Raw genomic sequence first — 14,757 nt, forward strand, 5'->3', positions numbered from 1 at the left:
GTGACGCTTGAGGAGCTTCTTCTAAACTAAAGATGCTTCCTGAAGGACGAAAATAAAGAGAGGTGTTCACTAGAGTCAGGGCTGGGGAAGCGAAATTATAGGGACATAAATATGGATGGGTCCTGACTTAACAGTGGCTGGACTTACAATTTTTAGACTTCATGACAGTGCAAAAATGATACATGTTCAGTGGAAATAGTGCTTTGAATCTTGAACATTTCCTGGCCTAGGGATATGTGGCATGGAACTGTCTCATGATGCTAACCAGTGGCAGTGAGCCGCAGGTCCCAGTCAGCCACATGATTGTGCCCCATACACTTACGACAATTCTGTACCCAGACAGCTACTCCATTTTTCCCTTCCAGTACAGTTATTCAATAATTCCCTGACAGTCCAGTGGTTAGGATTTGGCACACTGCTGGGGCCCAGGTTCAATCCCTGCTTGGGGAGCTAAGATCTTGCAAGTTGCATGGTGTGGTCCCCCCCCACACACACACAAATTATGAGATATTTGAAACTTTATTACAAAATGGCCTTGGTGTTCAGATGATCTTACCCAGCTGTATGCTAATAGAAGTGATCTGAGCATGTTTAATGTAGGCGGGGCTAAACTATGGTGATAGGAATTCAATGCGTTTTTGACTTAATGATATTTTCAACTTATGATGAATTTATCAGGAGGTCATTCCATCCTAGTTGAGGAGGATCTGTGATAGGCGTTGGTGTGCTAAGGGACACGACTGAGTGACTTTCACATGTGCTAAGGAACATGGAGTCTGTGAGAAGGAGAGAGACAAAAAACTTGCTGGAGCATGTTTGGATGTGTGTGTGTGTGTGTGTGTGTGTGTGTGCATGTAAGCTCAGTTGTGTCTGACTCTTGCGATCCCATGGACTATAGCCCACCAGGTTCCTCTGTCCATGGGATTTCCCAAACAAGAATACTGGAGTGAGTTGCCATTACCTCTCCCAGGGGATCTTTCCAGCCCAGGATCAAACCTAATTCTCCTGCATTGGAAGGCAGATTCTTTACCACCAAGCCACCTGGGAAGCTCCTGTTTTGGGTGGGGGACTCTGAAAGGCACGGGTCATGAGGCCTTTCATATCAAGCAGAGCCTTAGGGGCTTCCTCCTCCAGCTTTCAGAAAAGCTGTTGAGGGCTTTGAAGCTGGAGAGTGCCCTGTGTGGGTGGTGTGGAAAGGCAGCCCAGGCATTTTGGAGGAGAGATTGAACAGGAGCATCAGGCTGCAGGCAGTAGGCATCTAAAGGTCATTGAGGTGTCCTAAAGAGAGACGAGTGGCCTGTATTACTTTCCTGGGGCGACTGTAGCAAATGACCACCCATGGAATGGCTTAGAACAGCAGAAATGTATTCTTGAGCAGTTCTAAAGGCTGGATATCTAAAATCAATGTTTCAGCAAGGCAGTGCTCGCTCCGAAGGCTTCAGGAGAAAATCCTTGTTTTTTCCTGGTTGTGATAGTCACCAACAATTTTTTTTGTTTCTGTTTTTTAGCCAGAAACGTACTTGTTTTACTTTCTTTTTAAAAAAGCTTTTATTGGAGTGTAGTTGATTTACAATGCTGTGGTAGTTTCAAGTGTACAGAAGAGTGAATCATTTATGCATATATCTTCTCTTTTTTAGATTATTTTCCCATATAGGCCACTATAGAGAATTGAATACAGTTCCCTGTGCTATACAGTGGGCCTTTATTAGTTATCCATTTTATATAGTGTGTATATGCACCCCCCTCCAGTACTCTTGCCTGGAAAATCCCATGGATGGAGGAGCCTAGAAGGCTGCAGTCCATGGGGTTGCTGAGGGTCAGACACTACTGAGCAATTTCACTTTCACTTTTCACTTTCATGCATTGGAGAAGGAAATGGCAACCCACTCCAGTGTTCTTGCCTGGAGAATCCCAAGGACACGGGAGCCTGGTGGGCTGCCGTCTATAGGGTCGTGCAGAGTCGGACACGACTGAAGCGACTTAGCAGTGGCAGCAGCAGCAGTGTGTATATGTCGGGCTTCCCTGGTGGCTTAGTCAGTTAAGAATCCACCTGCAAAGCAGGAGAGCCAAGTACGATACCTGGGTTGGGAAGATCCCCTGGAGGAGGAGGAAATCACAACCTATTCCATTATTCCTGCCTGGGGAGTCCTCTGGACAGAGGAGCCTGGTGGCTATAGTCCACCAGCAGCGTGTGTATATCCATCTCAGTCTCACAATTTATCCTTCTGTAGCACCTCCTGCCCTCTAGTAACCTCAAATTTGTTTTCTACATCTGTAACTCTTTTTATTTCTGCTTTGTAGGTAAGTTCATTTGTACCCATTTTTAGATTTCACCTATAAACAATATATGATATTTGTCCTCCTCTGTCTGATTTACTTCACTCAATAAGGCCATCTCTAGTTGCCCATACTCTAGTTCATCCATGTTGCTGCAAATAGCATTATTTCATTCTTTTTTACACCAACAATCTTTGGCTTGTGACTGCAGAACTCCACACTCTGCCTCCGTCATCACATGGCTGTCTGCCTTGTTTGTCTGCTTCTGTGTCTCGTTCCTCCTCTTGTAATGACACCAGTCGTATAGGATTAAAAACCCACTTTAGTATGGACTTCCCAGGTGGCGCCAGTGGTAAAGAATCCACCCACCAATGCAGGAAATGCAAGAGATTCAAGAAACGTGGGTTTGATCCCTGGATCAGAAAGATCCCCTGGAGAAGGAATGGCAACCCACTCCAGCATTCTTGCCTGGAAAATCCCATGGACAGATGAGCCTGGGAGGCTAAAGTCCATGAGGTTTAAAAGAGTCAGATACTACTGAGTGACTGCTGCCTTACCCTAGTGTGATGCCATGTTAACTAATTTTACCTACAATGGCCCTACATCCACAGAAGATCACATTCTGAAGTTCCAGGAGGGATGTGAATTCTAGGGAGACACTATTCAGCCCAGGACAGGAAGCAATACTGAAGCAGAAGCAGTGGTCTGGGAACAAGGGTGTGAACTTGAGACAGGTGGCCAGGCATTGCATCAGACTCCGTTCCTCCTTACACTGAGACCTGAAGGGTGTTAGCGGTGGAGCAGGAGGAGCCTAGGAGCACTCACAGGCTCCCAGTTGGGGTGAGCTGGATGGACTCAGCAAGATGTGAGACAGTGAAGGAGGAGGACAGTCTTTTCAGAGCCTTGAAACAGACATGTGTTAACATTATTTCAGTGACTTCCTAGGAAACCATTTGATTTCTCCAACTTAACATTTTGAGTTCTCAGCACTGTGTTGGGTACCATGCTTTTGGCTAAGTGTGAAGATGTAGAAAAAGAACATTGTGAACCTCTGCCTTGAAGGTAGCCTTTACAATTACACTCTGGTTCTGTTAGAACCCAGAGAACACTGTTCCCTAATTCCAGGTGAAAATGAAGAACTATGGTCTTCCACGTTAAAACCAAAAGTACTTCCAAATGCATAGATCATATATATATATATATATTCTACTTTTTCCATCTGATGTATCAGTCTCATTACCATGGAAACATGTGCCACAAGAAACCAATATCTGATCTTTTTCTTTGCCTTGGTAACACTACATAACAAATGAATGGGCAGGGTATGCTCTTAATTTGGAGAGAGAGAAAGCAGAGACGTGAGCTTGGTTTCTTCCCTGCCTTCTGTAATACCCATTAGAGGAAGCCCTGGCCTTGTGGACGGATGTGTTATATGTTCAGATGTTGCCAGTCTCTCTCACTCTCTCTGACCGCATGTTCCAGATCTTACTCTGTTGCCTGGTTACAGAGTGAAATTGGCTGACTTTCTTTTTGGCACCCGTCTGAACTGAGGGGAATGAATTATTTTGAAAAGTTGAGGGTGGGGTGAGTTGAAAAGAACAGCTAAGATTTATGGTTTTATGGAGAAAAATGGAGTTTTCTCCCTTCTACCTATGTGACTGAGATGATCAGAGTTTGAATTTAAAAACTTTTTTCTGAACATGATGACCGTTGACTTGGGATATTCAGACAGAATGACCTGACCATGCATGGAGTTGATTGCTGCTGCTGCTGCTGCTAAGTCGCTCAGTTGTGTCCGACTGTCCGACTCTGTTCGACCCCATAGATGGCAGCCCATCAGGCTCCCCCGTCCCTGGGGTTCTCCAGGCAAGAACACTGGAGTGGGTTGCCATTTCCTTCTCCAATGCATAAAAGTGAAAAGAGGAAGTGAGGTCGCTCAGTCGTGTCCGACTCTTCGCAACCCCATGGACTGCAGCCAACCAGGCTCCTCCGTCCATGGGATTTTCCAGGCAAGAATACTGGAGTGGGGTGCCATTGCCTTCTCCGATGGAGTTGATTACTAATTAATAATTTCAAGGAAAGCTCAAGAAGTCTGGAAGACTGCTGAGTGTGTTTGCGGAGCGGGCGTTATCATATTCTACTTCGGGAAACACCATAATTCCTGTACCATTGTTGTTTAGTCACTCAGTTGTGTCCGATTCTGACCTCATGGACTGTAGCCCGCCAGGCTCCTCTCTCCATGGGATTTCCCAGACAAGAATGCTGGAGTGGGTTGCTATTTCTTTTTCCAGGTGATCTTCCCGACCCAGGGATCGAACCCGAGTCTCCTGCGTTGATAGGCAGTTTCTTTATCACTGAGCCACGAGGGAAGCCCAATTCCTCTAATACTGCATATTAAAACATAGGAAAATGTTTCTTATTATGGAAAATATCAATAGAATTTAAAGTATGGTTTTTAACTTCAAACAGACGATGAACTAGTTAGCCTAGATAAGATGATCCCCATGGAGGAATAGATAGCCTCTTGAAGAGCATTATAATGAAGCGTTAAAGGCCATTGAGGGTTCCAATAGGAGAACCCTGGAAAACAACATTCCATTAAAAACAAACAGGAATTTGTTGGTGCAGGAGTTTCCTAGGGTGGCCATAACAAATGACCACAAACTGAATGGCTTAAAACAACAGACATTTATTTTCTCACCGTCCTGGAGGCCAGAAGTCTGAAATAAAGGTATGGGCAGGGCTGTGTTCCCTCAGAAAGCTCCAGGGTAGAGTCCTTGCCAGCTTCTGGTGTATGCTGGCAGTCTCTGGCATTCATTAGCTAACAGCTGCATCACCCTAGTCTCTGCCTTCCCTCTTCCTGTGTTTTTCTCCCTGTGTGTCTCCTCTGTGTATTCACATGGCATTCTTTAAGGACACCAGTCATTGGATTTAGGACCCACCCTAAACCAGTATGACCTCATTTTAACTAATGACATCCGCAGAGATGCTCTTTCCAAATGAGATCACAGTTGGAGGTTCCAGGCAGACATGAGTATTGGGCAAGGCAGGGCACCCACCGGGTGGGCAGATATCATGCCAGTGGGCACATTTGATGAGTGTGTGGGCCGGTTTCCAGAAAGTGGGCCAGTGTCTCTGAGCCCTGTCTTAGGAAGCGGTCACCCTCGAGTGGAATCAAGGAGAGGAAGTCAAGTCACCTGGAGTCCTCACTCCCCAAGATGGGGGTCACAGACTCTGCTCAGGGGGAAGGAACAAACAGAAGGATATGGAGAAAGGAGGCAGAGATTCAATCCTTGACTGACTTCTTTCATCTCTCTACCAGAAAGATCTGAGGGCTGTGTCAGAAATGCTGTTGCTGTTGTTTTTGTCCACCTGCCAAGCAGAAGACACAGGTTCAATCCCTGGGTTGGGAAGATACCCTGGAGAAGGAAATGGCAACCCACTCCAGTCTTCTTTTCTGGGAAATCCTATGGACAGAAGAGACTGGCAGGCTACAGCCCATAAGGTCACAAGGAGTCAGACAGTGATTATTAAACAACAGTAAACCAGAAAGCTCTGCGGGTTTGTGTCAGGGTCACTGGCGATGGTGACACTCTCTCTCCATTTGCGTCTCTGCTTGCATTCCCCCTGCAGCTGAAGACCAGTCCTGTCCCTCTGAGAGGCGGCGGGCCTTTTCCAGACTCCGCTTTGGGCCCTCTGGCTACTTCAGCCGGCGCAGCTTGCTCTTGGCTCCCGAGGAAAGACCGGTGTCTCAGAGATTCGCCAGATTTACCGCATCCTGCCCGCCCTCCATCAAGGAGCTCTTTCTGGATTCCGGAATTTTCCAGCCGATGCTGCAAGGACGGGACACACGGTTTGTCGCCCCAGAAAGTCTCCTCAAGGAAGCGATTAGAGGGCTCTTTCCCTCCCGAGAGCTGGCCCGCCTCGCCCTGCAGTTCACCACCAACGCAAAGCGGCTGCAGCAAAACCTCTTTGGGGGAAGATTTTTGGTGAACGTCGGCCAGTTTAACTTGTCTGGAGCCCTGGGCACAAGAGGCACATTTAACTTCAGTCACTTTTTCCAGCAGCTGGGTCTCCCAGGCTTCCAGGATGGACGGGCACTAGCCGATCTGGCCAAGCCCCTCTCCGTGGGACTGAATTCAAATCCTGCCTCCGAAGCTCCCAAAGCCTCCAAGATAGACGTTGCCCTGAGGAAGCCAGTTGTGGGCAGCTTTGGCTTTGAAGTCAACTTACAAGAGAACCAAAATGCCCTGCAATTCCTTTCTTCCTTCCTGGAGCTTCCAGAATTCCTTCTCTTCTTGCAGCATGCTATTTCTGTGCCAGAGGACATAGCGAGGGATTTAGGTGACGTGATGGAAATGGTGTTCAGCTCTCAGGGCTGCGGGCAGGCACCTGGCAGCCTTTTCGTCCCGGCATGCGCTGCGGAAGGGAGCTACGAGGAGGTCCAGTGCTTCGCCGGAGACTGCTGGTGCGTGGACGCCCAGGGCCGAGAACTTGCTGGCTCCCGGGTTAGAGGTGGACGACCCCGGTGCCCCACGGAGTGCGAAAAGCAGAGGGCGCGCATGCAGAGCCTCTTGGGTAGCCAGCCGGCTGGGTCCAGCCTGTTTGTCCCTGCTTGTACCAGCGAGGGGAACTTTCTCCCTGTCCAGTGCTTCAACTCAGAGTGCTACTGTGTGGACACCGAGGGTCAGCCTATTCCTGGAACTCGAAGTGCGCTTGGAGAGCCCAAGAAATGTGAGTCTGTTGAGTGTTCAACCTGCAGACTCTGATTCTCCCCTAGGGCCCTGACATGACGCATCAGTTGTAGCTAAAGCCCAAACTTCTGCTAATGGTGAAGTTTGCTGGCTGATTTAAACATTGTCCAGAAAGGTCTTGATAATGTTAACCATTCCAAGGAGTGGAGTTGGGAGATTAATTTGGCCTTAAGAAGCTGGCACATAAAATTTCTGCAGTGCTGACAACAGCTGGTCTCAACTGCATTGCTTTAGTGATGGGCAGGCTCTCTCTCTCTGAATATTTACAAATTTAAGGTTGATGGGGTTTCTATGGCTGTGTAAGGTTTTAGATGGAGTTTGGACAGATAAGGGCTTCGATTCTGGGTCAGGAAGATCCCTCTGGAGAAGGAAATGCAACTCAGTCCAGTATTCTTGCCTGGAGAATCCCATGGACGAGGAGCCTGGCGTGCAAAGGGGTGGTCCCCTTTGCCAGTCCATGGAGTGGCAAAGAGTCAGACACAACTGAAACGACTTAGCACATATGCATCTTGGTCTTTGGGGCTTATTAACCTGAAATACCTGTGTTTCGTTCCTCCCCAGGCCCCAGCCCCTGTCAGTTACAGGCTGAGCGAGCCTTCCTCGGGACGGTGCGGACCCTGGTCTCCAATCCCAGCACGCCGCCCGCCCTCTCCAGCATCTACATCCCGCAATGCAGTGCCAGTGGGCAGTGGAGCCCCGTGCAATGCGACGGGCCCCCTGAGCAGGCCTTCGAGTGGTATGAACGCTGGGAGGCTCAGAACAGTGCCGGCCAGGCACTGACCCCGGCGGAACTGCTGATGAAGATCATGAGCTACAGAGAAGCAGCTTCCAGAAACTTCCGTCTCTTCATTCAAAATCTGTACGAGGCTGGCCAACAAGGCGTCTTCCCAGGGCTGGCAAGATACTCTTCTTTCCAAGATGTCCCAGTGTCGGTGCTGGAAGGGAACCAGACCCAACCTGGAGGGAACGTGTTTCTGGAACCCTACCTCTTCTGGCAGATCCTAAACGGCCAGCTTGACCGATACCCAGGGCCCTACTCAGACTTTAGTGCCCCTCTGGCACACTTTGACCTCCGGAGCTGCTGGTGTGTGGATGAGGCTGGTCAGAAGCTGGAAGGAACCCGGAACGAGCCCAACAAGGTCCCAGCATGTGAGTTCCTGGTGTGGAATAAACATTAGCTATTACTAATCATCTCACAAAGTGGGTATGCCGTCAGTGCAGTGAATCCGATTGCAGAGACGAAACAGAAAGAACATTCCAGGTTGTGGGAAGAGTTGGGGCGAAGGGAACAGCTGAGGCAGAAATGCGTGTGTATGTTGATGTGTGTACATACTTCAGAGGGGTCAGAGTGAGCTCCACGTGGTGGGTGGATCCATCTGCCTTTCCTCCCCAGGTCCTGGCTCTTGTGAGGAAGTGAAGCTTCGCGTCCTGCAGTTCATCAGGGAAGCAGAAGAGATTGTCACGTATTCCAACAGTTCTCGTTTCCCTCTGGGAGAGAGTTTCCTTGCAGCCAAAGGAATCCGGCTGACGGATGAGGAGCTGGCCTTTCCTCCGCTCTCCCCGTCTCGGGAGACTTTCTTGGAGAAGTTTCTGAGTGGGAGCGATTATGCCATTCGACTGGCAGCTCAGTCCAGTGAGTGCCCCATGCTTCTGGTTTCTTGTTCCCTCTTTGGCGGAAGAGAGAGTTTGAACGAGTTCCTCTTTGGTCATCTTTAGAGCTGTGGTTTCCCCCGGCCCATGAGTTCCGGAGAACACAAACGTCTTTTGTGATAAAGCTGGAAGTTTTCCCACCCCTCCAAGATGGCGCCCAGTCCTCCAACAGAGCCACTTGGGGGCAGGGCTCTGTATTTTGTATTGCATATGGCGCCTGTAGCCCACTGGGAAGCCAAGTACTTGGGTTAAAATATTCAAATGTGTGAGCCCCGAACGCTCCTACTCCCCTGTGACTGGTTCTGAAGTTTCCCTCCATTTCCAAGGACTCAGTAACACCTCCTAGGAGGAAAGTAGAAGAGCCCTCCTAAACTGAGGAAACATGCTCTGGGTTTAGGCACCTTCCTCATGTGATCAAATCTAATCCAGGTAATTAACTCCAAAAAGCACCACTTGGTCCCTGCTCATGGCAGAGACCTATGCTCAGAAGGCTGACACCGCTCTGGCCTGGGACCAGCTCAGCATTGCTTGACACATACCCCTGGCCAAGCACTTTCTGTGCTAAGTAGATCTTTACCAGATCTTTGCATCTGATCCTCTGACAGTCCCATGAGAGCGATGCTGTAATCACCATCCGTGATTCTTTTCAGAAGTGGAAACGGAGGTAAAGTCACGTGTCCAAGTTCATCCAACCAGCAACTAGCAGAGCCTGGATGCGATGCTGGTGGTTTGGCCCCCACGCCTCTGTCCCCTGCTCCCACTGCTCCCCCTGTAACATCTGGACCAAGACAAAGAGCCTATGCCCACAGGCTGGAGCCTCCCTGCCCTCACCTTCCTGGCAGTTCTGCTGCCCCCTTGGCATTGGGCTTCCCTTGCCTTTATTCCCCTAATCCCACATGAGAGTCTCCCCAGAGCCATCTTTGTTTCCTCCCCCTCCCCAGCCACCTCTGCTGGAGGACAAGACGCCCACCTAACTCTTTACATCCTGGGTCTCGCACAGCACTGACAGAATGTGGGGACCTGGAAAAGGATGCCTAACCATCCTCCTTGCTTCTTTCTTCTTCTTCTCTCTCGTTCCCTCCCCAGGTACTTTTTTTTTTTCCCCTCTGTTCCTCAGAGACTTGGAGATTCTGCTTTTGGCAGGAACCCAGTTTTTTAAAAAATGTGCCTGGGCAAGTTGTCACGTAATCAAAGAGGGGAGGAGGTGTTGATTCCCTTGAGTGGTGACCACTTCGGTCAGGGAGGGAAATTTAGAGGAAGAGAGAGAAGTGTTGGCCCCATGGGAATTTATTGGCTGAATGTCATGGTGGCACATTGCTCAGAAGTCAGGCTAAAGAAGTTCCCCTTCACCGAGCCACCAGCTCTGCTTTTGCAAGTGTGACGCCATTGGGAAAAAAGGAAGTGTCTGTAGAGAACAACCAGGGTTGGTCCCTTTCCTGGTCACCCCTTCAGATGAGAAGGGGCATCTCTAACTGTGCCAGAGGAGAGGAAGCTCTTGGTGTGCAGACCTCTGGAGCCTGGGGAGTCTGGGGATTGAAGGCCCAGCCCAGAAAGAGACTGAAGGCCGCAAAGCATCTTTGACCCACAGAACCCAGTAGTGGTGTCCCGGGGTCTCTAGGGAGGAGGGGTGGGCACAGGAGGAAAGTCAGTTCCGTAATGTGCCATCAGTGTTATCAGCAATCACTGTTCTCACATGTGCCTGGAGACTCTGCCTTGACCTGATGGGCTCTAGGTGAGAATTCCTGAAGGAGGAACAGTGATTCCTTCAAACTTGGCTGACATTTTTTACTTCTTTGGTTGCATAATGTTGCTTGTGGGATCTTAGTTCCCTGACCAGGGATCAAACCTGTGCCCCCTGCAGTGGAAGCATGGCAGTCCCAACCACTGGACTGCCAGGGACTTCCCATCAGCCGGCATTTTAATTTTTTTCATTTTAATTTTAAAGGGCAATCTGGTGAGGGCCTACCTGCTCCTCGATGAGCCTCTGTCTTGTTTTGGGGTGGAAATGTTTGTTACAGAAATCAAAAGGCCGCCTATGTTGGGAAAGGACGAGGTGGCTGTTCTCAGGACAGAGTCCGCTCGGCCTGGGCTTTGCGCGTCCAGGGCTCACCTCTCTCTTCCTCTCTCCCGACTCCAGCCTTTGACTTCTACCAGAGACGCCTGGTGACCCTGGCCGAGTCGCCACGAGCACCCAGCCCTGTGTGGTCCAGCCCGTACCTGCCACAGTGTGATGCCTTCGGAGGCTGGGAGCCTGTGCAGTGCCATGCCGCGACGGGTGAGGCGGGCAGGCACCCTGGGGAGGCTGAGGGACACCCCTCCTTTTCATGTGCAGAAAAGAGCCCTAAAAAGAGAGAAAGGAAAGAGCCCTGCGCTATTAGGGCAAAGCAACGTGGACTCTAGGCCTCTCTTCCACAGCTGGTGGCAAGTCCCTTAATTCTTGTGCCATCTGATTGTTCCATCTGTACGATGGAGTGGCAGCCTTCTACCTGCCTGAAGATCAAGTGGGTAGCTGCTGGGGTTTCTGGGTGTTAGGGCCTCTGATTGTGGACCATGTTAGGGAGAGCAGACAGGTAGGGGTTTGGGTGAGAGAACTTATTGGCACTGCTAGGAATTTTTAAAATTTTGATTAGAGTATGGTTGATTCGTAATGCTATGTTACAATAGTTTCTGCTGTACAGCAAAGTGAGTAGATAATACCTAAACCCACTCTTTTTCAGATTCTTTTCCCATATAGGCCACTACGGAGTATTGAGTAGAGTTTCCTGTGCTATATACAGCAAGTCCTTATTTGTTATCTCTTTTATGTATGGTAGTGTGTATTGCAGGACCCTCAGGGCAGGGCCCTTGGGCACTTCCTGAACTCCTGGCCGGGGCTTTTTTCCAGGGCACTGCTGGTGTGTGGACGGGAAGGGAGAGTACGTCCCCGCCTCGCTGACCGCCCGCTCCCGGCAGATCCCGAAGTGTAAGTGGGGCCGCTGGACCAGCCGGCGGGCCTTCTAGCGGGTGCCCTGCCTGGGGAGGCTCCGTGGGCCAGCGCTTCAGACCAACTCCCAAGAGCAGGCAGACCACACACCCCCAAGTCCCCAGGCCTGGAAGAGTTCCCTGACCTTAGTTGTAGTTCCTAATGGTGCTCCTCATTTCCCAGGTGGAGGGAGGGAGCTGGGTGTGGGCAAGGAGCCCCAGGTCCACCCCCTGACACCTGCTTCCTGGGAAGTTTCATCTATTTCTGTGTTTTCTACAACGACCTCATGTCTGGTCCATAGTCCAACCTCTCTTCTGAGTCTGGACCCATGTAATCAGGCGCTCACTTTATGTCTCAGAGGTGAAATGTCCCACGTGGGTCTTTGTCCCTGACCCTCAGCCTGCTTCTCTGGGGTCCCAGCTCTCTGCATAAGGCACCTCCACCCACCCAGATGCATGGCTCCAACACTCGGGGCCAGCCTGGGCTCCCCACCTGCCCTCAGCGCCCACGGCCAGCCTGTTGAGAGCTCCCCTCTCTCCCCACCCAGGCCCCACCAGCTGCGAGAGATTGCGAGCCAGTGGGCTGCTTTCCAGCTGGAAACAGGCTGGTGTCCAAGCAGAACCATCTCCTAAAGACCTGTTCATCCCAACCTGCTTAGAGGTAAGTCTCTGAAGGCCCAAGAAGGTTCCAGAAGCCAGAACTTTCTGGATGGCGAATTTTCTAGTTTTCAATAAACTTGTTTTAATTGAAAACTCACAAGGAATTCTAGGCCTCGGATTTTGTCCCAGCCCTGGCTGATCCAAGCTATGTGGTGGTGGTGATGTTTAGCTGATCAGTCGTGTTCAACTCTTTTATGACCCCACGGACTGTAGCTCGCCAGGATTCTCTGTCCATGGAATTTTCCAAGCAAGAATACTGGTGTAGGTTGCCACTTCCTCCTCCAGGGGATCTTCCTGAGCCAGGTATCAAACCCACGTCTCTTGCATGTCCTGCATTGGCAGGCAGATCCTTTAACACTGAGCCACCTGGAGGCCCAAGCTATATGACCTTGGGCAATTTATTTACCGTCTCTGTGCTTCTCTGGGCTTTGTGTTATCCTAAGATCAGGCCCCATTTTAATCTTCCCTAGCGCTAGGACTGTTTTGAGGCTTTTAGGAAATAACCTTTAGTGAAAACTCTTTGAAGAATAATATACACATACATAATTCCTTAAACCATGTGGCCACGTCAACATGCCCATCATAGTTCAGCTTCTCAACATAAATGGAAGACTGTAGTATTTCTCTCTCCAGCTCCCTGGTTGTCATGATTTAGGGCAGTGACTGATGTGAAAGCTCTTAGAGAGAGACTTCTTGCTGGAACCAACCACTCAGGTACCAGCTGATGGAACTCCCTGTGGCTCAGGCCCCGTACCCTGAAGTAGGAGTGATAGGAACACTGCCCCCCACTCTGCTGGGCTCGCAGAGGCTCCAAGGAAGTTAGATGAAATCAGCAGTGCAGAGGTTCACAAAATGCAAATTACTGAGCAAAATTTCCTTGTTACTGTTCCTCACTGTTATTCATACTGTTTGGTGCTATAAACATGGACCCTGATTACGGAAGAGTTTTGTAGAGAAATTAGCAGATCTAGTCTTTTGTCTTGGCTGACAGCTCCCTACCCCTGAAATGAGAGTCTGCTCCATCATCAGAGCCTGCACGCCCACCTGTGGAGAAGGAGAGGCAGGAAGCAGAGTTCTGACGGAGGGAAAAGTGATTCAGACCAGCTCCCAGAGAACCTCCGATCGTGTGGTTCCCCAGGCTGGCTCCTGGAAGGACCCAACTGCCAGGAAGCAGGACCCAAGATGCCGAGTGCCCACACTGGACGGCTGTGTGTTGGACCGGCTCCTCAGCAGAAGTCATGTTAGCGGATAGTGTGTTCTCAGTTGTAGATCTTCACAATCCCGTATTTTCTCAAACCTTTGCTTGGGTTTGAAGCCTACCTGTGCGGCTTGAAAGCCGTGCACCCGGGGGCACCTCCTCTGGTTTCCCCGGGTCTCGCTGAGTAGAATGGGGACGCAGGCTCTCCACCTACATCAGGGACGGAAGGGCACCCTGGGGGCCTCCTGATTATGTTCTCTGTAAACATCGGGTGTCGTTACGATGGTCGTTTACCGTCTGTGAAAATGGCACGGCAGAGTATAGAACGGACAAGTGGTCTCGGAAAGCTCAAGGAAACCCTCAGTGGTCCCAGGGAGCTTGGAAAAACTGGCCTCCCTTCTGCCTGCAGCTGCACACACAGGAGAGAGGACATTGTCTTCACCAGGAGTGCATGGGTCCATCTGGTCCCATCTCCTCTCTTTTTAGCTGAGGAAACTTGCCCCAGTGAACTGGAGGAGCTTGCCCAGCATCTCCAGCTGGCCGAGGAGAGATGGGCCCTGGGCAAAGGCAGGCGACTGCCTCCTTCCTTGTCTTTCTTTTCTGTTACAGACCCCTTTTCTCCAAGGGATGCAGGTTGAAAATCGTTTCCGGAACTAGGGGGATGCTTTCAAGACAGTAGCTGGGCTCTGGGGCTGGGCAGGCTTGGGCCCAGCCTGGGTCTGCCAGTGGGTCTGCCACTCCCAGCTGGATGGTGCTGTATCACTTTCTCTCTCTGAGTGAGCCTGTTTTCCCCACTCTAAAAATGGGTTCACTGCAGTTCTTGTCTCATGCGGATGTTACAGCCATGAATTCAGACAATGTATGTAAAGGGTCTCAAACAGGACAGTCCCGTCCAGCCCCTCCCCAACATCTGGAAAAGCCATCGCCAGTAGTTTCGGGAGAAATATCCTTGATGTCTGGCTCCCGACTTATCAGTTTACAGAAGCATCTTCGCTGGGTGACACCACCTTGGTTTTGTCTCAGACAGGAGAGTTTGCCAGGCTGCAGGCGTCGGAGGCTGGCACCTGGTGTGTGGATCCGGCCTCAGGAGAGGGCGTGCCCCCTGGCACAAACAGCAGTGCCCAGTGTGAGTACTGGCCCTTCCCCATCACTCTCCAGCCCCCACCCCGTGAGCATGAGGTACGGAGCCCCAGGAGCTGGCTTCACGTCCCAGCTTGGCCATTCCAGAGCTGTGAAAGCCTCTAACCTCACTGCGCC

At 50.4% G+C, this 14,757-nt stretch overlaps 1 protein-coding gene across 1 annotated transcript in view; it reads left to right on the forward strand.

The window, feature by feature from the left end:
* Positions 1-14,757, forward strand: part of TG (thyroglobulin) — a 235,284-nt gene that overhangs the window by 14,328 nt on the left and 206,199 nt on the right. Inside the window, exons 9-15 of the mRNA XM_086337437.1 lie at positions 5,911-7,011; positions 7,593-8,180; positions 8,425-8,664; positions 10,819-10,956; positions 11,566-11,643; positions 12,191-12,303; positions 14,524-14,626. Of these exons, the coding sequence (XP_086193563.1) occupies positions 5,911-7,011; positions 7,593-8,180; positions 8,425-8,664; positions 10,819-10,956; positions 11,566-11,643; positions 12,191-12,303; positions 14,524-14,626 (2,361 nt within the window). The remainder of the gene's footprint in view (positions 1-5,910; positions 7,012-7,592; positions 8,181-8,424; positions 8,665-10,818; positions 10,957-11,565; positions 11,644-12,190; positions 12,304-14,523; positions 14,627-14,757) is intronic.

This window comes from Bos grunniens, chromosome 14 (genome assembly GCF_055505025.1).
Source record: "Bos grunniens cultivar Pamir isolate PY7600 chromosome 14, Bosgru_T2T1.0, whole genome shotgun sequence".
NCBI lineage: Eukaryota > Metazoa > Chordata > Mammalia > Artiodactyla > Bovidae > Bos > Bos grunniens.